This window comes from Petaurus breviceps, unplaced genomic scaffold (genome assembly GCF_028583685.1).
Source record: "Petaurus breviceps papuanus isolate PSGF00001 unplaced genomic scaffold, PetGlider_PUasm1.0 90845, whole genome shotgun sequence".
NCBI classification, from domain to species: domain Eukaryota; kingdom Metazoa; phylum Chordata; class Mammalia; order Diprotodontia; family Petauridae; genus Petaurus; species Petaurus breviceps.
In genome coordinates, this window is record NW_027187359.1 from 2,158,154 (window position 1) to 2,182,930 (window position 24,777).

Below are 24,777 nucleotides of genomic sequence, written 5' to 3' on the forward strand. Positions count from 1 at the left end.
GTAGCTGTGGCAGTTTCCAGAATTATCAACCCATAAATGCCAAAGGCAAAGTAAAAGGTCAGTGTGGACTTGGGGAAAAAGGGGACTGAGAGTGCGGTCTGGCCTCTGCCCCTGGAGGAAGAAATAGCTGAGGCACAGCAGCTGCTGCCACATGGCTGCTTCGGAGCTCCTGGCCTGCAGGTAGTAGGGGGACCAAGTGACCATTCTGAGGGGTGATTGCTCTTGTTTTAACCTGCTTGGATCTGGATCACTATCTTGGGTGGAGGTCCTGGGGTGTGTGACCAGGTGCGAGAGACAGTGAAGGCTTCTGAGAGGGCACCCAACTAATAGCTCCAGCAGTTGTAAAAACCCCAGCAATTTGGGACAAAGCTCTCCTCTCTGAAAGCAGAGTTCTACTGTGGCAAAAAGCTCAAAAGTCAAGTAATTGGGTGGCAACATGAGCAAGCAAAGCAAGCACAGCAATACAACTTTGGATTCCTTTTTTGGGGACAAAAAGGATGAAATCATGGAACGTCAGGAAGACAATGAAGTCAGAACTCCTACACCAAAAGCTTCCAAGAAAAATATGAATTGGTTACAGGCCATAGAGGAGCTTAGGAAGGATTTTGAAAACCAAATAAGAGAAGAGGAGGAAAAATTGGGAAGAGAAATGAGAATGATACAAGAATCATGAAAAGAAAGTCAAAAACATGACTGAAGAAAATAACACCTTAAAAAATAGACTAACTCAAATGGCAAAAGAGGCCCAAAAAGCCAATGAGGAGAAGAGTGCCTTAAAAAGCTGAATTTGCCAGATGGAAAAAGAATCTCAAAAGCTCACTGAAGAGAATCATTCCTTCAGAATTAGATTGGAGCAAATGGAAGCTAATGACTTTATGACAAATCAAGATACTATTAAACAGATCTAAACAAATGAAAAATAGAAGGCAATGTAAAATATCTCATTGGAAAAACCACTGACCTGGAAAATAGATACAGGAGAGATAATTTAAAAATTATTGGACTACCTGAAAGCCATGATCAAAAAAAGAATCTAGAAATCATTCTTCAAGAAATTCTCAAGGAAAATTGCCCTGAAGTTTTAGAACCAGAGGGCAAAATAGAGGTTGAAAGAATTCACTCATTACCTCCGGAAAAAGATTCCCCAAAAGAAAACTCCTAGGAATGTTATAGCCAGGTTCTGGAGTTCCCAGATCAAAGAGAGAATATTACAAGCAGCCAGGAAGAAACAATTTGAATATTGTGGAAACACAATCAGGATAACAGAGGATCTGGCAGTTTCTACATTGAGGGATCGAAGGGCTTGGAATATGATATTCCAGAGGTCAAAGGAGCTGTAATTAAAACCAAGAATCACCTACCCAGCAAAATTGAATATCATGTTTCAGGGGAAAATGTGGTCATTCAATGAAATAGAGGACTTTCAAGCATTCTTGATGAAAAAAAATCAGAGTTGAATAGAAAATTTGACATTCAGATACAAGAAGCATGAGAAGATAAACGGGGAAAAATCATAAGGAATTTATCAAATTTAAACTGTTTACATTCCTACATGGAAAAACAATAATTGTAACTTATGAAACTTTTCTCAGTATGAGAATCATTGAAGTGAATAGAAATGTGTATATGTGTGTGTGTGTGTACATCCATATATATGTCTATATAGGAGGGTATATGGGCATATGAATACATATGTATGTGTATATATGTGTACAGGTGTACATAGAGGGAACAGGATCAATTGAATAGGAAGGAATGATACTTAAAAGGTGAAATTCAGAGGTAAGAGAGGAATATAATGAGAGGAGATGGGCAGAGACAGAATGGGGTAAATTATAGAAGAGGCAAGGGAAAACTGTAACAATGGAGGGCAAGAATAGGAAGGCAAAAGTGAATGGGTCAATCTTACTCTCATTGAATTTGGCTTAGGAATGGAATGACATACACACTAAATAGGGTATCTTGCCCTACAGGAGAGTAGGGGGGAAGGGGATGGCAGATTGGGGGGTAGGGTAGTTAGAAGCACACACTTTTGAAAAAGGACAGGGTCAAATAGAGAATATAAGAAGTGGGAGGCAGGATAGGGTGGAGGGAAATATAGTCAGTCTTTCACAATATATCCACTATGGAAATGTTTTGCGTAGCTACACACGTACAACCTATATTGAATTGCTTATCTTCCCAGTAAGGGTGGGCAATGAGGGAGGAAGGGAATGAATCTGGAATTCAAAGCTTTAAAATCAAATGTTTAAAAAAAGATATTATTATTATTACATGCAACTGGGAAATAAGATATATAGGCACTGGGATATGGAGATCCATCTTGCCCTACCAGAACTTCGGAGGGGGGATGAGAGAGGATATAGGAGAGAGCAGATTGGGGGAGGGGGTATATAGTGGGATCACTGTTTTGGGGTGGTAGGTAGGGGAAAGAGAAAATTTGTAATTCAAAATCTTGTGGGAATGAATGATGTAAACTAAAAATAAACATAAAATTTAAAAAAAAAAGATGCAGCCATTTTGTGAGGAACCTTGTAAGACAAGTAGAGGCATTTAAATTTGATTTGACAGGAAATAAGGGAACTACAGAAAGTTTCTGATTAAGGGAATTAAATCAGGAAGATGATGCTAAAAAAATTAGTCTGCAGTATGGATTGGAAAAAAAAAAGACTGGAGTCAGAGTACTCAACTAGAAGTCTGATGCAAGTAAAATAAGTGTAGGGAGTAAATTGGCTACTAAAATAATGATTAGGAAATATATCCAAGAGATTTTATTTAATGACTTGAAGTTTTCCAGTCTTGGTGACTAGGATGTCATAGGCAGAAGGAGACATGATATATCTCACATATGATACTGATTTAAAACTTTTTTTAAAAACTAGATCATTTTGATTTCTTGAAATTCTCTAAAATTTGAATCTTTGTAATTAGAACTAACATTTGATGATCTGTGATATGAATAAAAGCATATTGATATAAATATGCAAGGTATTAATTGCATGTGTGTGTATGTGAGAGAGAGAGAGATGAAGCAACAGACAGAAATAAACAACAGGTCAGGCCTAATGAGTAGCTTTAGTAGCATCATCTTTGAGGAAAGAGACCATAATAATGTAATTCCTTGAACCTTGTATTAACCACTCATTTCAACTTAGTAAGACCTGCTGACAGCTAAATTCTTTGATGATAAAGTATTTATCAGACACCAACACTGGAAAGAAAGTATGGCCGTTGTCCTTGAACATAGAGTCTAATGGAGGAGATAAAAATGTACAGATGTGAAATAAAGAACCATGTGTTATTTTCAAGCTTGTAAATGTTATAGGAAATGGGAAATGCTTACTGAGGTACAACTTGTCCTAGGCCTTGAATGATATGTGAATTTTGGCTAGAAAGTGCTGAAAAGAAAGCATTTATAGCTAGCAGAATAGAATGAGCAAAAATATAGAGGAGAAACATGATGAAATGTTGGGGGGGGGAGACAGTGAGGAGGCCTGAGTGCATTGAAATGCCCATGTTGGGAGTTGGTGGAAACTAAAATTGACTGGAGGGAGTAGAGTTGGGACTGATTATGGAGGGCTTAAAAGCCAATTGTAAAAGAGATTGAGTTGGGACTCTTGAGCATGACAAAGATGGAGCATAAGAGAGATTAATAAGGCAAAAATGTGAAGGATGAAATAGGTTTACAAAGAGTCTAGTGTTAAGGAAGTCCAGCTAGGGAACAGTTTATGTTATCTAAGTGTGAGATGAAAGGAAACTAGTATTGAGAATATAGCGTCAGAAGGGAATCCTAGAGACCCTTCCAAGGGGGGAAAAAAAAAACTGGGACTTTTTGCCATAAGGGCTATTGGGGTCAACTGTGGGGTTTCAAATTGGACATAAATTTACGGTTAAAAGACATTGTAGGAGATATGTCTTCCAGGTAGTTGGAGATAAAGGCGTCGAATTCCAGGGCACACCAGGGACAGAGAGGACATCAGAGATGATTGCATAAAACTGCAAAAGGTCATGAACAAAAGAGATAACTTAGAGGATACCAGCAGTTTGGGAAGAGTTAATAATGAAGAATAGGCAGAGGGGGGTAGTTACAAATGATGGAGAACCACCAAAAAATTGCAGTGTAAGAGAAGGAAGGGATAAGGGTTTCAAGAAATGCTCAATGCTATACAGAGAATGCAGAGGATGACTGAGTAGAGACCATTATTTTTGTCTTGGAGGTGGTTACTGGTTACTAGTCAAACACTTTTGGGGAGAGGGGAAGGTGGAGACCAGATTGCAGGCTATCAAGATGGGAATAGAGGCAGAGTAGAGTCAGTGAGTATATAACACTTGATCAAAGATTTCGTGGGGGGAAGGAGTAGAGAGAGTGATTCCATGGAGAGATTGCTGGATAGTTAAGACACCTGTGTTTGAATCCCTCCTCTGACAGTTACTGGCCATATAACCACGGACATATCACTTAACCTTTCTGAACCTCAGTTTCCTCAGCTATAGGAGATGGGTAATAATAGCACCTATTTCTCAGAGTTGTTACAGTTATCAAGTGAGATCATGTAAAATGCTATATAAACTTTAAAGTACTATATAAATGTTGCCTGTTGTTACTCTAGGGTCAAATAAAGTTACATTTTGTTTATTTTGTTTTAAACATAATGGGAGAACTGAGCATGTTTGAAAGTAGAAGAAAAGAAGTCCATGGAGGAGAGATTGAGGATGCCCATAGAGGGGGAAGAAATAATTATGGGAGCAAGGTTCTTCAGCAAGTGGGAAAGAATGATCCCAAGAACAGGTGGAAGGGTTTCTTTAACATCCTTTTGTGAAAGTGTTCATAAACATCTAAAATAGTGAGAAACAAGACAACAAACAGGGGTGGCTAGGTGGCGCTGTGAATAGAGCACTGGCCCTGGAATCAGGAGGACCTGAGTTCAAATCCAGCCTCAGACACTTAACACAAAAACTAGCCATGTGACCTTGGGCAAGTCACTTAAAACCCCAATTGCCCTCCCCTCCTCCAAAAAACAAATAAATAAATAAATAGACAACAAATGAAAGGAAGAGAATCAGAAGGCCTATCCCTCTACACTGACTCATCAGGTCCTGAGTAAAGATTGTCTTTTCTTCCTGGTATTTGGTTTGGTTTGGGGCATTTTTGGTCTAGAACTATGAATTCATCCATATAGGGAATTCCCAATGAGGAAACTCCCTTTACCAGTGTAGAGTTACAGCTTATTTTTACCCTAGGGAGTTGCCTCGGCCAAATGTCACCCAGTTAAGGGTGTGTCACACAGGCATAGGTCTTCCTGACTTGAGTCCAGCCCTGTAATTACTCTGCTATAAGCCCTCTGGATCTTTGTGGATACCACGTCGTTTTTTAAGTTTGTAATTTAGGCAGTAAAAATTTAACTAGTTTTCTTTAGTACATATGGGAGTATGAAAATAGAATGTATAGAAAGGAATTGATATAATTTAGCATAGTATAGAGCCTGTGACAAGTATGGGGAAAGGAAGGGAACAAGCATTTGCTAAGAACATACTCTGTACCAAACCCTTTATATTTATTTATTTTGGAAGCAATTGGGGTTAAGTAACTTGCTCAAGGTTACACGGCTAGTTTTTTTCTGGATGTGGTGATAAGTATCTGAGCCCAAATTCGATCCCAGGTCTCCCAACTCTGGAGCCAGCGCTTTTACTCACTGCGCCACCTGGCCACCCCTCCAAACCCTTTATAGATATTAGCTCATCTGATGCTCACAATAGCCCCATTTTACAGTTGAGGCAGAGAACCCCAAAATACTGAACCTTGTTGCTGATTTGGGGTTGAAATACTAGGTAATGAAATGGACACCTAAGAGAAGTCCTAAAAGAGTAATTCTGAATTATACATGTCATGAAAGAATTTCTTGATGTGTTTTGTTTTTCCTTTCCTCTTTGGAGGATGGAGGAGATAGGAGCTGTATTTTATGCTTCTCTAATTCTAGAATGGTGGCTCTTGACTTTTAACATCAGATTGGATATCAGTAATAACCACTCACATGTCTATGATTGCAGCACTTTCAGGTTTACAAAGCAATTTATTCATAACAACCTTAGGAAGTAGGTAACCTAGTATAATTAGCATTCCCATTTTATAGGTGAGGAACTGGCTCAGAGAGGTTGACTTTTTCATAGTAACACAGCTAGTAAGTCTTGTGGTTCCAAGTTGAGTTTTGCAACCCTAAAAGAAAATATAAATAGGCAATAACAATTTTTTAAAAACAGGACAGATGAAATGAACATGGCAGTGATTTTCACAATAACTTTTTAACCAGTTCATAAAATCTTTTCATTTAAAAAAAAAAAAGTCCCCAACCCCACGTAGACTTTTTTTTACTAGATATCAACCTTTTATCACAAATCTTATTCCCTAGGAAGCAAGAATAGCATTGGTTACCCAGGCAGATCAAATACAACTTTAGTTTTGCTGCTGATGGGGAGCATTGCTCTTCTTTGGTTGGGAGGAGTTCATCTTAAAGATGATCGCCCTTCTTACCTGACCCTTCTTCACCAAAATATGCCTCTCCATCAGCTCTATGTTTGATCTGGAGGTTGAAGCTTTTGAACCATACTTCACAGACCCTCAGGTCCAGAGGTTAGGAATGAATTCAGTTCAACAAATATTAAGTACCTACTGTGTGCAGAGAAGAGAGGCAGTCTAACTATAGCTAATAGAGGGCAGGCCTTGAGTCTGGAAGACTGTGTGTCCATGGGCAAGTCAATCAACTTCTCATTTCCCCAGGCAACTCTTAAAGACCATAAATTTCAGAGAGTTTCTATACTAGGAGTTCCCTGTAAGTCATTCAACAGGCATTTATTTATTAATCACCTCCTGGGAACCAGGCACTGTGCTAATGTGCTAACTAGTGAATCATAGTTTTAGATCTTTGATTTATATTCCCCACTACCACTCCAAAAAGTACAAGGCACACTACTAGGCATTAGAGATACAAAGGAAAAAATAAGATAATTCTTGCCTCTGAGAAATTTAGTGTTCTTCCAGTAACTAGTGTTTCAGAGGGTGCTTTAAAAAAAAAAAACACCAATCATTGTTATAGGATCATGGATTTAGAGCTGGAAGGGGCCTTAGAAGCCATGGAATCCAATCTCTTCGTTTTACAGATGGAAAAACCAAAGCATAGAGATTAAGTGACTTGTCCAGGGTCACACAGCTAGTATCCAGGCTCTAAGGTTGGATTTGAACTCAGGTCTTCCTGACTCTTCAGCTCAGCACTATGTCCACAGCAGTGTAGAATTTTATAATTCCCACTGAAGTCAAACTTAGCTGTGGTGTACAACAAATTTTTTGGTCTCAGTACTCCTTTATATTCTTAGAAATTAAGGGAACACTCCCCCCCCCCCCCGAAGAGCAATTGTTTATATAGGTTATATCTATCATTTACCTTGTCAGAAATTAAAATATCTTGGTATTACTATGAAATTATGAAAAGACACCTAGGTGGTGCAGTGGATAGAGTGTAGGGCCTAGATTGAGGAAGACCTGAATTCAGAGGCTTACTAGCTGAGCGCCCTGGGTAATCACTTAACTTTGCCTCAGTTTTGTTATCTGGAAAAGGAAATGGCAGTCCACTCCAATGCTTGCCAAGAAAACCCCAAATGGGATTACAAAGAGTTGAACATGACTGAAATGACTGAACAACAAAATTATTCTAAAAATAATTTTGAGTTCCTGAAAGAGTCTTAGGGGATCCCCAGGAGCCCTCAGAGCACACTTTGACAACCACTAGAGTAGAACCAGAGTCTACCTTGCTCACCTGAAAGGGGTGGAGGCATGGGGAGGAGAGCTAGATTAAATAATTCCTTGATTTCCTTTTCAACTAGATTCATAATTCCAAGACTAGGTAAAACAAATGTGGGAGGCAGGATGGAACTCAGAATACACAGAACACTATACTTGGATTGCTTGTATTAAAAGGACAGTTTGAAGAATTCATTGGATGTTGGCCATTAATCTTTATGCAGTTGGAATAGTCCTAATTAAAACTGGGTAGTGTATTAGAGCTACCTTTGATCTAAAGCAAAGTCCCTGAGGTTTGCTATCTCTGTTTCTGAAGTCAGCACTTTCAGACTTTCAGAAGGTGGAGCTGGGCAGCTTATTTTTATCTAGAATGTGCTGCTGTGTGCTTACTGACGTTTTACTTTTATCAGTATGAGGTGAGTAACTCTTCAGTTTATTTTTCAGATACTTTTCCTGCTGGACTTTTGAAATATGGACTAGACCATGCCATCATAACTAAGGATGACCTTATTTTTTTTTTCATTCTTAAGACCATAAACTTTGTTTTACTTAAAAATGTGTTGAATTTCTTCTTAGTGACCTAAAGCAGGTTTTTCATGTTATTAGTTTTTTATACCACCACAAAATTATCATTGTAACAAATACTAAACACTAAAGGATGCGTCCTTCCTTTAGGGACTTGAAGGAAATGTACTTTTGCCTATTAGAATGTTGTACTGAGTCAGTAGGCATTTATTAAAGGCCTACTATGTGCCAGGCACTGTGCCGGGGGCTGGAAAGTTTGAGAAGAAGGATTAATGTTGTAACTTGGAAGGAGATGGCTAAATAGTATGCCCTAGGAAATCAGTCAGAAAATGAAGGGCTGTCACTTACTTTGGAATAGTGAATACAAAACCTACCTAGAGCTAGGGGCTAATCTCTCTTGCTTCTTTCCAGCCCAGTAGATCTAATACATTTTATCATCCTGGTGTTTTTCTTAGTCTTGGAGGAAAACTGGCCATAGGCAGTGGAAGAATCAGGCCTCTTTTAGAACTGCATTGCCTCTCCTCCATTAAATAGAAACAGCCACCCCGGGGGAACTGAAGATTCTCAGGAAACCACATTCTCTTAGCAACTTGAAACAGCCATTCCTGTGGTTTTTCACAAACTGCTGTTCAAGTTTGTCATTAATTTGTTGGCCCTGGTTTCCTAGGGAATGGCTTAAAAACAGTCATCATCAATATCTGAGTTTGTAAGATATTCAAGAATATATCAGAAGGAGTTTGCTTATACCCTGCACTGTTCTAGGAACTGCATAGACCTAGTTCCTATTACTGGGAGCATAAGAGTGTTAGACAAGCGCTGTGGCATATAGGGCCAATAATTAAAACTTTTCTATGTAGCAGCTTAGTAAGTGACATATTCTTTGCTGATCAAGGGTAAGATCTCATATCCTCCTTCCTGTTCTTTTGATTTATTGATTTGACTCTATTTGTTTTTGTATCCTAGCATCTAACACTTAGTCTGGTACACAATAGGTACTCAGTGTTTGTTGATTGATTGAATAACACATATGGAAAAAAAATCTTGCTGTATAATCCAATTGAGAAATCAGCCAAGTATCTGAACTAGTCAGTCTTGCTAAGAAAGAAAAGTTGAGATCCTTAGCACTACTCTTGTCTCGTACCAATATCTTTAGGGCCATGAAGAGGCATAAATACATATTTATGGTAGAGACAGGACAGCGATGGGAGAATTTTAATTTCTAGGCTATTCATGAGGACAGAGAGAAATAGTAATTAGCCCTTCTCCAAATCCTGGAGGATTTGTTGAAGGAAGTTGTTGGTCAGACTTTAGGAACTATTTTAAATCATGAGAGAATTATGATTTTGTAGGCAGAAGCTAGTGTGATAGCTTTGGGGTGGATATTACTGTCAGCCAGTGCTGCTTTGCAAAGGGCACTCCTGTATGTAGGGCAGGAGTGGGGTAAGTGGCCTTTGGAAAAAATGCTGAGGTAAGTCGAGAGGGATAGTCTGCAATAAAGATGAGGGATATTATCCAGTCTCTGCTCCACAAATATTTTGGGCCACTGTGGGGTCATTTTCTACCATCTTTCACCAAAAGATAGACCTGTTATTTATTGTCTGTTGTGAATTTATAACCTGATTATCTAGAAGGGATGTATAGTCCCCTTTGAACTCTTTTCAACTGTTAATGTACGAGGTAGGGGCAAAATATGTGGGTGTCCTTGAACTTCACAACTGATATGACTAAACCATGCTGTTTCATCCAGTGACTAATTGGGCAAATAAGTGAATCAGTCACTCTTCTATGGAAGAAGACTGGGGCCAGTCAGCTCTATTCCCTGTTTTTTGTGATCTTTATCAACTCTTTGGGCCCCAGAGCCTGAAGTATATTCTGAGTCCCTTTTAAATTGCACGGGGAACTAATAAATATACTGGTATATAGTCCATTTGATGAACTTCTTAACTGAAAGCCAGTTTGGAAAACTGGAAAAAGTCAGCTTACGTAAAGTTTTGGAAATTATCCCATGAAACTGTTTATATTTAAAAGCCTCAGTTTTACTTGAGTTTTGAAATAGCTTGTGAAAACAAGTGAAAATAAGTTCTGGCTTTGGCATCACATTCATGAGGCTGACAATGGGAAGAATTTAACTAATGTGAACTGTTGAGAAACCTAACTGTGACATTTGACCCTACCCAAAAGGGGCATCTCCTTGTTTATAAGAAACTGTTGACTACAGGATCATTTCAGAACCTCAGTGTGGAATTTCAGTAACCTTGATAGAGGAATAAATGAGGAGTGATGGGCTAGATTAGCCAGACGTGGGATTTTATTGGGCTGATCTTAAGGACTCATGGTTTTGTAGCATTGTATAGTTTGTATGATGCTTTTCTCACAGCAGCCTGGTTAGGTAGATAAAAGATAGATATTGTTTTATTTATATTTTTTAGAGATGAGAATATTGAGTACAAGGGAAAAGTTGTGACTTGCTCCTGGTAATGCAACTAGTAAGTACCAGAGCTGAGATGTTAACCCAAGATTTTTGACTAAAATATGCTGGTTTTGGAGTCTTGGGTTTAATCCCAATTTCTTGCTATTTATGTCACCTTGGACAAATATTTTCACTTGAAGTTTTCTCATTTGTAAAATAAGGCAGGTGAATTGTAGCTCTCCAAGGTTTCTTCAAGCCCCAATTCTATGATCCTGTTCTTGCCCTAGGATCATGCAGCAAGTAAATATGCTTTAGAGATAATATTATTTGTATCTTGTCTCACTCCTATGATCCTCAGTTTCTTCAAATGTAAAACAAAGGGTTGAGGCTGGACAATTTCTAAGGCAGGGTTTTTTTGGGGGGGGGAGCCTTTGATGTTGCTATTTTTAATTTTTGGAGGGGGGAAGCAGGGCAATTGGGGTTAAGTGACTTGCCCAAGGTCACAACTAGTAAGTGTTAAGTGTTTGAGGCTGGATTTGAACTCAGGTCTTCGTGACTCCTGGACCAGTGCTCTATTCACTTTGCCACCCATAGGCAGGGGTTTTTAACTTGGAATCAGGAATGTTTTTTAAGATGTTTTGATAATTGTATTTCCATATAATTGGTTTTCTTTGCGTTTTATTTTATGCATTTAAAAACTTTTTGAGAAGGGGCCCCTGGGCTTTAGTAGATTGCCAAAAGATGTCCATGACACAAAAAGATTTAAGCCTTGCCCCAGAGTCTCCTGCTCTGTGATCATAGGACCTTCAGTTTCTAACCTTCAGAATGTAATTCCAAATCAGGATGAAAATTTAGCTTCCTGTGCCATTGGTATTTACCTGCAGTGCTACTGAGATAAAATCAAATCAGTGAGGTCCAAAGAAATTCAAAATGAAATGAGCCGTGGTGCTCAGAGAATAAAACATAAAAGCCAGATTTCTTGTTTTCTTTTTGTTTTTTCATTTTGGTTTTATTTAGGTTCTCTTGAGCTACATAAACTGAGTAAGGAAAAGGGAGTTGGGAAGGGGGTGCTAAATAAGGAAAAGGGAATTGGGGGGGAGCAGATTTAAAGGAAAAGGTAGCATCTGTCCTTGGTGAAGCTATAGTGCTGTAAAGCTGTATTTCCAGGATATATGCCTTTCCCTTCTAGGAGGTTCCCAGCAGCCTGAAGATACTGGTATAAACCAGTTTTTCTGACAGCCTCCTGCAGGAGCAAAACTTTCGTCATTACATTTGTGCTCAGCCAATTGAAAAGCACCTGGGGTTCCATCCAGAGTACAAAGGAAGGTCAGAGAGAAGAAGCCTGATCACAGGGATTGGGCCTGTCTCCCTTTAAGGAGGAGGTAGGACTCTTCTGCAAGAGGCTGCTTGCTCCTGCGTTGGATATAAATCTGTTGTTCTCTAAAACTCACAGCACCTCCTTAGGAGTTTAAAAAAATAAGGTGCTTGTCCCAGCCTCTGAGACAGAAGTTTCCTCATATACCTGACTAGACAGAAGCCCAGAGAATGAGTGTCTGTCTCATGCCAACCCTTTGGAGAGAGCTTGATCTAGAATCAGCCTTCTGGGTCATGTATAGGGTTATAGATATAAGAGCTGGAAGGCCTTAGAGGCCATGAAGGCCAACCCCCTCATTTTACAGAAAAGGAAAATGAGACCTGAAAAGTTTGCCTTCTGGCTTAGGGTTAAAAGCTCAAAGGCACAGTCTATTAACAAATAATATTGATGAGGAGTTCCTTTCCTTATGAGAAGGAAAGTGATAGCTATCAGTGCCTTCTAAAATGCACAACTGGGTTCTCACCCTATGGTAAGGGTAAGACAGGGTAGGGAAAAGTATACTAAATTTGCTGTTAACAGTTCTCTATTTGATTTATAGATACTAAAGGAGCAGGTCCTCTTTTTGATGTACTTAATCAGATATAAGTATCTGTTATACTCAAGGTGCTAAGATATGGGAGATGGAAATGGCAGTCCTTCCTCTCAAGAAACCTTCCTGAGGAAGATACAGCCTAAAGTAAATTTAGGTTAGAAAGCACTAACAGTTAGGGGATGAGAGTGGGGTAGGACAGGGAATCAAGGAAGGCTTCAACGAGGAGATAGCCTCTGAAATGAACTTTGACAGAAAATAATTCTTAGAACTGCTAGCAACAGTTGGACTGTGTTAGCACAAGACCCTTGTGCTGGTGACTGTTTCTTAAATGCTGAGGAAGTCCCAAAGCTGACCCAGTAGATACCACTTCAGACATGATAAATTCTTCCAGTGTGAGTTAAAGCTTTAGCTTAAAGTGAACTCTTTCTGTGCATGTCTGCCCTCAAACAACTGTCTTGGATCAAGGCAAGGGAGTTTAATTCATTAGTGTTTGTTAAGCTCCTGCTTTGTGAGTAATGCTAGGAGGGCAAAAGCACAGTAGTCTGCCTTTAGGAAACTTCCATGTTACTGGAGAGAAATAGTCCATGCACAGAAAAGCAAATTCATAGTGTTTAGGAATGGGGCTGGGGTGGGGAGAATGCCAAGAATTTGGCAAGAGGAAGGAAAGGTCCCTAGTTTAGTATGGAACAGAGGTCTTTTTCTTGACTAATAGTGATGCCAACTAGCCGGTGAGCCAATATGATTCTGGATATTTGTTCTTCAGAGACAAAGACAAGGAAGAAAGGTCATGTTATTTGGATAAAAAATGTTTGGTTAATCAAGTAGATATCTGCCAGATATTTTTTGAGAGATTGGGAAAAAGTGGGAACATAGATTTGTGTCTGGAAAGGGACCTTAGAAGTTAAGTAGTCTACCACCAATGGTATTTTACAGATGAAGAAATGGAGATTCCTAATGGTTTAAATGACTTGCCCAAGATCACCTAGAGGCTGTTAGCAAAGGTGACATTTTAAACCAGGTCCTCTGCCTCCAAGTCATCATTCTTGCCACTAAAGCTGTGCTGCCTGAAATTATAAGAAAAGAACTTAGTGAGGTGCTCATAGTTATAGGAATGGTTGGCCATTTCTTTCTGTAATGTGAAGCATGTCTCCTCTTACCTTTATTATTCCCCTTCTGTAGTCTGTTCATCTATAGTCTGACTGAAATGAATTTGTTACTTCTCATGCATGGTGTTCTGTCTGTTGCCTCTTTCTGCCTTTTCAGGGACTACTCCATGCCTGAAATTCACTCCCTTCTCTTCACTGTCCAACTCTTCACTCAACTGCTAGGTTATGTTAGCATCCTGGTGGCCAGCGTGACTTAAGGCTTTTATGTCCCCACTGGCGGACTTGACAGCAACCTGGAGGTGTAGTCCTGAGATTTACAGGGGTGGAGGGAGATACAAGAAATAGCTTGAAGAATACTCATTTTTCCTCCAACCTCAGTACTCAGACTCATTTAAGGGGTTTTTTCTTTGCCCTCCCTGACAGACCATCCAAGGCAGATTCCTCAAAAGTGCGTATATAAGGGGCAGTTAGGTGGCACAGTGAATAGAGCACCAGCCCTGGAATCAGGAGGACCTGAGTTCAAATCTGACCTCAGACACTTTACACTTATTAGCCGTGTGACCTTGGGCAAGTCACTTAACCCCGATTGCCCTGCCCTCCAAAAAGCAAAAAAAAGGTGTATATACAGACTATGAGAACATCTGAGGTGCAAAAGTAGACTTGGGTAGCAAATGGACAAAACCAGCCCAGATGCCTCTCACCTTAGGGAAGACAACTCCTCTGTTACCCAGATTTAGTTTTGGTTCCTCTGACTGTAGAAATATTCACCATAAAAATATTTTTAGATATAGTGCCTTAAAGTTTGTAAGGCTCTTTACATATCTCATCCCAGTCTAGCCTCTGTGCCTTAGTTAGGTACTGTTGGTACTATTGTCTATTATATGGATGATGAAATTGAGGCTCAGAGAGGGTGACTTTACTGTGATCACAAAACCAGTAGTATCAGAGGTGAAATTTGAACCCAATTCTTACTCTGTCTCCAGAGTAAGCACTCTCACCATTGTATAACACTGCCTTTTTTGCACATAGCTTCCTAAGTTACTAAGTGTTGCTTGTGGGTCATGGTTTTGCCATCCTGCCCTAGATACTTTATGCATTAAGGTATATAAGCCTGACCCCATTCCGATAGCCTTATTGCATATACATTCCCTCTCTCCCTGCTTTAAAAAAAAAACCAAAAACTTCCTCCAAAAGAATATTCAGGCAATGAACGACATGTTTCTGTTGACACTGGAGGTTGGATTTGGAAATTAACAAAAATTTGGGAAGCAGGAGGCTAATGGTGAGAGTTCCTGTTTACTATTACTGTTTTTCTCACTTGGCAGTCATTCCTCTTGCCTTGGAAAGGATTGAATGAGCAGCCAGACTGTTATGGAAGCTTTCATCTCACTGTGTAGAGAACATTTGCTTCTATCCTAAAAACTCCTGATGTCTGTCTGCAGAATGAAAGTGTTTTGAAAACCACTGTAATAGCATAATGTATGTAAAGCTTTATAGACTTTAAATATATTTTTAGACTTTAAATGATTATGTAAATTTTAATTATTATTGTCATTACTCCAGTGTTCCCATAATAGCTAAGAATTTTGTATTTGTAGAGAATTTGGCTATATTCTGCATTTTTTCTATCCCTTCTAGAATTCACAACTCATTTTTACCATAGAATACTGGATAAGTGGCTGACCAATAAGGAGTGAACTGTACCAAAGGGTAGTGAAGATTGCTGAGAAAGCATAGAATCATAGATTTAGAGATGTATGTGTTAGAGACTATCTAGTCCAGCCTCTCATTTTATAGATAAGAAAACTAGAGGATGACAGAAGTAGGTGATTTGCTGGAGATCACATAGATTAGTAAATGACAGAGGCAGGATTTTTGAAGGCAGACCTTCGGACTCTAAATTTAGTGCTCTTTCCACTGTAACATTTATTGTTGTTTTTTTTTTAAATTTTTTTGGTCTTTATTAATTTGTTTACTTTTAGTTTACAAGATTCAGTTCCACAATTCCTTGAGTTTCAAATTTTCTCTCCCTCCCTTTCCCCCCCCAATGACGGCATACAATCAAGTATAGGATCTGCAAATACTTTGACATTAGACATTAGTCAGGTTATAAAGAAGGATTGTATCAGATGGAATGAACAATGGGAAAAACAAAACAAAACCAAACAAGGAAAAGAAAAAGATGAGGTAGTTTGCTTCAATCTGGATTCAGACTTAGTTCTTTCTAGTTCTTTCTCTGGATGTAGGCATCTCTCTCCATTATGAGTCTTTTGGGGTTGACTTATAACCCTGCATTGCTGAGAAAAGTTTTAGTCTATCAAAGTTGGTAATCAAATATATGTTGCGTCTGTAATTGTGTACAAATTTCTCCTAGTTCTACCCTTCTCACTCAGCATCAGTTTTTATAAACTCCACTGTAACATTTTAGAATAAAAGTGGATTGAGTGGAGGAGAGAATTATTCAAGTAAACACAGTGATTCTGATGTTAGAATATATTTGTAATCATGTAATTAATGCATCGGAATATCTAATTTTATATGGAGAGAGCTGGCCTCAGAGTCAGGAAGATTCAGGTTCCACCTCTGACCTACCTGCTGCCTGTGTTAGGCAAGCTGTTTAAATTCTCTGTGGCCTGAGCAGCTCAGTCACTGAGAAGGGACTCATCTCTGTTGATAGGGGAAGTTTCGCTAACCTTTCTAGGCACCAGTGAAGTCTCAGGGCCAGACAAAAATTGTAGCAGTTATGGGAAAGTTGGTTTTGTTTCACTGACATTAACTTTGTAAACTGAATTTCAGGAAAAGAAGTATGGTAAAAGAATGAAGTAAGCCTCCTTTGCTTAAAAAGTCTGTAAAGCCAAGAAAATGTTCATTCAGGTCCAACATTTTGGGCTAATAGAGTAAATTTAGAGTATTAACTAATACTTAAAAATCAGGATTTCTCCGGCAGTCATGGTCATAACTTTTTACAGAAAATATAGTAGATAATTAATTTTTGCAATTCTATAAACATGAGAGAATACTGTTGCTATTTCCTGCTAATACTGGTCTCATTCCTTCACTAAGATAATGAACCTGATGCTTCCTGTGGCTTGTAGGTGGGTTCTCAGGAGCTGTGCCAGCCCGACAGAAACTCAAGCAGTCTTCCAGGCTCCCAAAGCTTCTGGTATGACCATGATGGTAGACACTGTCATCTGCAAACTAGCTCAGCTACTTCAGGCTGAGCATAGCCTCAGGAAGTTTTCAGCACCTATGCTTATGAAGACTGTTTACAAAGACATAGAAATGTTGGGAACTTTGCCAGGGGAAGGGGCTCCCTATGCCGATGAGACCATAGGTTCTTAAAGGATTTAGGTCAGTAGTCTCATTGCACTAATAGGAAGACTTAGAGGAAACCCATGGATAAACAGAACATTGGATGAAGCCTTTGCCTGTTTCACAGTGTTGTGGCAAGTGATCAGCCAGCTTATCTTAACCCTTTGGAAGTCTGGTTTTACTGGGCTAAAGTTGGAGGTGCTCATGTAGCTTCCTTATGAAATACTGTGTGGCATGAAGAATTAAAAATCCAGACCTTTTCACTTTTTTTTTTTTTGCAAAGAGTGGTGGGAGTTATATCTCTTGGCAGCCATATGGATAAACATTTTTTATTTGGATTTTGTATAGTGCATTAAGATTTGCAAAGCACTTTATGTATATGATCTCATTTTGAACCCCTACAAGAGCCCGATGAAATAGGTACGATAGCTACTGGCATCCCTATTTATAGATAAGAAAACTGAGGCTCAGAGAGTTTATAATTTTCCCTGTCACACAGCTACTAAGTGTTTCATGTGGTATTTGAACTTAGGTCTTCCTTACTCCCAAGTCCAGCACTCCATCCATTAAGCTGGACTGCAGTGCTTAAATTTAGTAGAGCCACTGCTTCTAAAATAGACATTTACTTTTCCAAAGGTTGTTGTTTTCTAAGACTGAGCACTGCATTTTCATCATCCTCAGTTTACTTCTCTGTGAAACGCATATAATAATAGCACCTCCCTCTCAGGTTATTGTTAGGATCAAATGAAATAATATACATAAAGGGGCTTTGCAGACTTTAAAACACTATGTAAATGTTAGCTATTATTAAATTAAAATCTGCCCATGTAGCTCATAGTATTTGCTTCCTTGCCCCATCTGTCTTTCCTTTAGCAGCACATGCTATTTAGCTGTTTCCCATACAAGTACAGTTTGCAGTAGACAAATGCATCTCACAGTTGTACACATGCAGAGAGGTGTAACAGAATGGAAATTCTGAGAAACTTCCTAGGTTGTCCTTTGTAAGGTTTCCTCCCTGGGGGGGAAACACTTGTCAAGCTAAAAGCTGTTGTCTTGTAGAGGCTAGCTCCTTGGGCAAATTGTGTCCTCACTGGCCTGGACCAGGTATGTTTTTTATTTGTAAAATGGAGGAGGTAAAGATACATTTTTCTCTAGGCCTCTCCCCAGCTAAAAAATTCTCTGATTTTAATTCAAGGTGGGAGATGGCCAAAAAACTGAATAGAGAATAAATTATTGAGCCAAAATCAAGAGATAACTCAAAAGTCGAACATTACGTTAGTTAGTTTCATTGAACTTTTTTTCCCTGTTTTTATTTTCTTTTACAAAGGATGGCTCCTTGGATAGGGGAAGATAGAGGGATATATTTGGAAATCAAAATAATGTAAAAGAAATCATTTTTTTTATAAAGTATTTTCAAAAGTTCTTTCTTTGGGGACGGCACGACTTTTTCATTTCTTAGATATGTCTCCTAGTTTCAAATATCAAATTCCTCCTTTGGGACTGTAATTAATGTAATTAAAGATTAGCATAAATTAAGTTTAAGAGCCCACGTCTTACCTCTGCTATCTGTGACTCAATGTTTCCCATAGTTTTGAAATGTTGGTTCTCTTCATATTCATATAAACATTGGACTCCTATAGGCTTTTCTCGTCTCTTTCATCTCATTCTTGGTAATTTACTCTTCTTCTAGATGAAAATCATTTTTCTGATACATCCTTTGGAGCCAAAGAACCTTGAATTTAAATCTCAGCTCCTGCCAGTGTCCTGAGTAACACTCTGTAATCATTTAACCTCTCTGGATTTCAGTTTCCTCATCTATTAAATGAAGGAGTTGGACCATATGACCTTCAAGTTATAATTCTGTGATTCTATGATTGACTGTTCAGTTATTGTAACAACATTCAATTGTAAAATCATGACATAATAGGAATTGTTTATTGGTAGCCTGCTTCACCACTCTCCTAAAGACTTGGGTCGCCATTTGTGAGTCATGAGTTAGCAGACCATAGAGAATACCTAGGAATTGACAAATAACTACTAGGTAAGAAAAACTTAGAACTCAGTAGTCTTCAAAAATTTTTCTAGACCTGCTTGAATTTTGTAAATTCCTGGGGAAATGATTCTAGTACTTCTTTTTTTTATTTTTTTAAAAATGTATTTACTGTTCATTTACAACATTAAGTTCCACAAGTTTTTGAGTTCCAAATTTTCTCCCCCCTTTCTTCCCCATGGAGGCAATCCGATATAGGTTCTATATATACCTTCACATTAAACATTAGTCGAGTTATAAAGAAGAATTATAACCAATGGAATGAATAACAAGGAAGTAGAAACAAAACAAAATGAAAAAGAAAGAGAGCAAGTAGTTTGCTTCAATCTGCATTCAGACTCTGTAATTCTTTTTTTTTTTTTGGAAGACTCCGTAATTCTTTCTCTGGATATGGGTAGCCTTTTCCATCATGAGTCCTTTGGAGTTGTCTTATAACCTTGCATTGCTGAGAGGAGCCTGGTCTATTAAAGTTAGTAATCACAGATACAATGTGTCTGTAATTGTGTACAATGTTCTCCTGGCTCTGCTGTCCTCACTTAGCATCAGTTTATATAAGTCTCTCCAAGGTTATTATGAAGTCCATCTGCTCCTCATTTTTTATAGCACAAGAGTATTCCATTGCATTCATATACCACAACTTGTTCAGCCATTCCCCAATTGATGGGCATCCCCTTGATTTCCAATTCTTTGCCACCACAAAAAGAGCTGCTATAGATATTTTTGTACATACTGGTCCTCCTCCCACTTGTATGATCTCCTTAGCATACAACCCTAGAAGTAGTATTGCTGGGTCAAAGGATATGCACATTTTTATAGACCTTTGGGCATAGTTCCAAATTGCTCTCCAGAATGGTTGGATCAGTTCGCAACTCCACCAACGATGCATTAGTGTTCCAATTTTCCCACATCTTCTCCAGCATTTATCATTTTCCTGTTTTGTCATGTTAGCCAATCTGACCAGTTAGAGTAGTTTTGATTTGCATTTCTCTAATCAATAATGATTTAGAGCATTTTTTCATATGATTATAGATATCTTTAATTTCTTCCTCTGAAAACTGCCCGTTCATATCCTTTGACCATTTATCAATTGGAAAATGACTTATATTCTTGTAAATTTGACTCAGTTCTCTGTATATTTTAGAAAGAGGCCTTTATCTGAGACACTGGTTATAAAAATTCTTTCCCAATTTTCTGCATCCCTCCTAATCTAGGTTACATTGGCTTTGTTTTTACAAAAACCTTTCAATTTAGTGTAATCAAAATTATCCATTTTGCATTTTGTAATGCTCTTTATGTCTTGTTTAGTCATAAATTCTTCCCTTCTCCATAAGTCTGACAGGTAAACTATTCCTTGTTCTCCCAGATTGCTTACAGTATCAGGTATATCTTTATACCTAAAGCATGAACCCATTTAGACTTTATTTTGGTATACAGTGTAAGATGTTGATCTATGTTCAGTTTCTGCCATACTATTTTACAGTTTTCCCAGCAGTTTTTGTCAGATAGTGAGTTCTTATCCCAGAAGCTGGAGTCTTTGGGTTTATCAAACAGTAGATTACTAAGTCACTGTCTACTGTGTCTTGAGTACCTGTTCTATTCCACTGATCTCCCACTCTATTCTTCAGCCAGTACCTAGTAATTTTGATGACTGCTGTTCTATAATACAGTTTAAAATCTGATATGGCTAGACCACCTTCCCTAGCATTTCTTTTCATTAACTCCCTTTTGTTCTTCCAGATGAATTTTGTTACTATTTTTTCTAGCTCTGTAAAATAATTTTTTGGTAGTTTGGTATGGCACTAAATAGGTAAATTAATTTAGGTAAAATTGTCATTTTTATTATATTAGTTCTGCCTAATCACAAGCAACTGATGTTCTTCCAGTTATTTAGATCTGACTTTATTTGTGTGAAAAGTGTTTTGTAATTGTATTCATATAGTTCCTGGGTTTGTTTTAGCAGGTAGACTCCCAAATACTTTATAATGTCCACAGTAACTTTAAATAGATTCTAGTACTTCTAATGATATTTGTCAAAGTAGTTAGTTATAGATGGGTTTCAAACCTTGGGTAAAGATCAGACTAGATTCTGAGGCCCCTTTAACTCTGGGATTTTGTCATTCAAAAAAAATACTTCAGAAAATTTTTTTAAGTTCATGAGCCTCTGTTGCATTTAAAGAACATTTGTTGAGCTCTATTCTGCCCAGAATTACACTGGGCATTTAGGGAAAAGAAAAGACATTATAAGCAGAGAGCCAAGGATTGAACTCTGGGGACAGTCACATATAGTATCATAAATTTAGATCTGGAAGGGACATTATAGCTCCTTGAGACCAAACCCCCATCTTATTTTACAGATGAAGAAATTGAGAGCTAGAGAGGTGCCCAGGGTCACACAACTATTGGGAGGGGCATGGGAAGGGAACAAGCATTTCAATGTGTTTGTATGTGCCAGACTTATTTACACATACATATCTATATATGCATCTATATGTGTATAAAATTCCACCCTCACAATTCTAGCCTCACAACCTATCCATCCTCTACGATGTAGGTGGTACTGTTATCTCTGTTTTACAGATGAGGAAATTGAGGCAGAGAGAGGGGAAGTGACTTGCTCAAGGTCATAGAAGTAGTATTAGGTAGATCTTAATTTAGGCCTCCTGATTCCAGGCCTAGTTTTCTTCTACTGCACCACCTGACAGCTAATTCAGTTTGAGATTAAAACACTAGGTAATGAACTGTAACTCCCAAAGAAGTGTCCTGGACCATACACACCATATTATAATAGTGATAATAATAGCTAACATTTCACATAGTGCTTACCTGGTGCTGGGCACTGTGCTAAGCACCTTACAGTTATTTAATCCTTACAACCTTTGAAAATAGGTTGTTATTATTATCCTCATTTTACCAACGAGGAAGCTGAGGCAAGGGCACTTGGTCAAGATCACACAGCTAGTAAATGTCCAAGACTTTGAGGCTCAGTTTGTATTCAGGTCTTCCTGACTCCAGACCCAGAACTTTCTCCACTGCACTATCTAGCTGCCTCAACTGTGTATAAAAATTATTATCATAGGAGCTGTCATTTACATAGAGTTGTTTAAGGTTTGCCAAGTGCTACATATATATTATCTCTTTTGAGGAAGGGCTCGAGTTTTACTAATTCCCCCAAGTTTTACTAATTCCAAGTCCACTGTGCTATTAGACCATACTGCTACTTATCTAAACCATAGACTGAGGAGAGAGAAGGATCAGAAGCAGAGGCATTGAGAGTAACAAAACAGTTATGAGCAGTCTAGGAGAAGAACCAGGAAAAGTGGCACATTATAACCATAGAAAATGCTGAATTTGGAGTCAAGGGCAGTAGTCAGCCTCCCAGGGTCTTGTTTTTCTCATCTGTAAAATAAGAGAGGTTGGGAGAGATTGAACTCGGTATCCTTGAAGATAGCTTTCAGCTACAAATTTGTGACCTTATAATAGATCAACTCAAACACCCCCACACGCAGAAGCTCCACCTGTGATGACCATCTCTATCTAAGTAAATCTACATGTGGACTTCTACCAGGTACAGATTTTGAGCCAATCTTTCTTTGTCTTCTTGTCTTTAGTCATGGGACATATTCTTTCGAAATGCCAATGCTGGAGCCCCACCTGGCACTGCCTACCAAAGCCCCCCTCCCTTGAGTGGTGCCCTGTCAGCACTGACCCAAGCCCAGTCCCTGGTTCACGCCCAGCCGAATGTAGATAAACTTGTGGAAGACCATCTTGCAGTTCAGTCTCTCATCAGGGCATATCAGGTAAGTGGCTTTAGGATTCTCCAACGGATTGTAGGCAGAAAAGGAGGATTGTTAAACTGATCATTCTCTGCTTTCAAAATAGTGCATGTGGTTATGAATATTCTTTTTTTTTTTCTTTTTTTGATGGCAGTGGGTGGTGGTGGTGGCTGATTGGTAGTGGGGTTGGTTGGGGTGGGTGGTGGATGGGGGTTGGGTAATAGATCCACTGGTTCATATATTTCTTCCCCTAATATAATCTCTATATTCTAGTTTAACATTGATTTTTAACATTGCTTGTCATAGAACCTTAGAGAATAGGTACAGGCCCAGGAAACAGACTTTGTTGACTCTGTCATCTGATAAACAAATAGCCCCCTTTTCAGTCCTCTGTCTTTCACAAGTTGGCAATGATAAAATTGTGTGAAAGAATGAACCCAACATTAACTTAAAACATGGTTTTACATTAAAGAAAAGAGGAGAGAATAGAGCACCAGCCCTGGAGTCAGGAGGACCTGAGTTCAAATCTGGCCTCAGACACTTTACACTTAATAGCTGTGTAACCTTGGGAAAGTCACTTAACCCCAATTGCCCTGCCCTCCCTCCTCCAAAAAGCCCCCCCCCAAAAAAAAAGGAAGAGAAAGGATAGAGTGACCTGATTGTGACATGTTGATACAAAGACTGTCACCACCTGTCAGCCATCTTCTGTTGCCAAGGCCAGGTCGCTAAGACACTGGGGAACGTGAACCAGTCCTTGCCCACTTTGGTCACATTTGGGTGGCTGCCATGTCAAACTAGGGTGGAGTAAAAGGGTTAGAGAAAACAGAAATGGGGCACAGAGCAACATGTAGGAGGGGCAGAGAGAGGGTGGAACTAGGTTGGGTGGCAGAGGTGCAAGGGGACAGTATTTGATTACATCTGTATATATGTCCCAGTGTGTGGATTTTATTTTGGGAGTGTGCCTTTCTTTCCTTCAGTCTAGTCTATCACATACCTAACAGGTTTTGCTTAGGATATCCTTTTGGCCTACTTAAAGTAAAATTCCACAGCTCAGATCTAAAGCCATCACATTTAAATCAAAGACTGTTAAAATGGAAAGAGCATTGAATTTAGACTCACTGAGCCTCACAAGGCTACTTATTACCTGTGTGACCTTGGGTGAATGACTTCACTGCTCTTGGGCTCAGCAACTGGTAAGGTCCCTCCCAGCTCTAAATCTATCACACTGTTGACCCTTTCTCCTCAGTGTTCTTCTAGATTAGAGCTTCTTTTTTTTTTTATTTCTTTAAATAAAAAACTTGGGGTTTTTTTTTTGCTTTTTGGGGGGAGGGCAATTGGGGTTAAGTGACTTGCCCAAGGTCACACAGCTAGCATTTGTGTTAAGTGTGTGAGGCCACATTTGAACTCAGGTCCTTCTGACTCCAGGGCCAGTGCTTTAGTCACTGCACCACCTAGCTGCCCCAAGATTAGAGCTTCTTAACCTGAAGTCCATGAACTTGGTTTATAAAATATTTTGATAAATATTTCAGTATGACTGGTTTCCTTTGTAATCTCGTGTCTTATTTTATTCCTTGAAAAATACTTCTGAGAATGGGTCTGTCCATAAAGTTCACTAAATTGCCTGAGGGTCCATGCCACAAAAAAGGTTAAGGGAGTCCTTCCTAATCCAACTTATTAATAGGGGAGTTTGGCTGTGCAAGGTGTAGGTGTAGGAAACTACATCTTTAATTTACTGCCATGTGGAAAATGACATTTTTTCTGCTTGACCCCACAGGGCACAGTCGGGAGCAATAGGTAGAAGTTTAAAAGAGTCCGACTCAGATTTAGTATAAGAAGAAGCTTCACATCAGTTAGAACTGTCCAAATTTGCAATTAAAGCCAGGAAGCAGGGGGTTCCACCTC

General features: G+C 38.9%; 1 protein-coding gene across 3 annotated transcripts in view; it reads left to right on the top strand.

The window, feature by feature from the left end:
• The window catches only part of OGDH (oxoglutarate dehydrogenase), a 105,493-nt gene that overhangs the window by 27,919 nt on the left and 52,797 nt on the right, over positions 1–24,777 (top strand). For all 3 annotated transcript variants that reach the window (XM_069071879.1, XM_069071880.1, XM_069071878.1), the window contains exon 3: positions 22,711–22,899. In XM_069071879.1, coding sequence (XP_068927980.1) covers positions 22,711–22,899 — 189 coding nt within the window. The remainder of the gene's footprint in view (positions 1–22,710; positions 22,900–24,777) is intronic.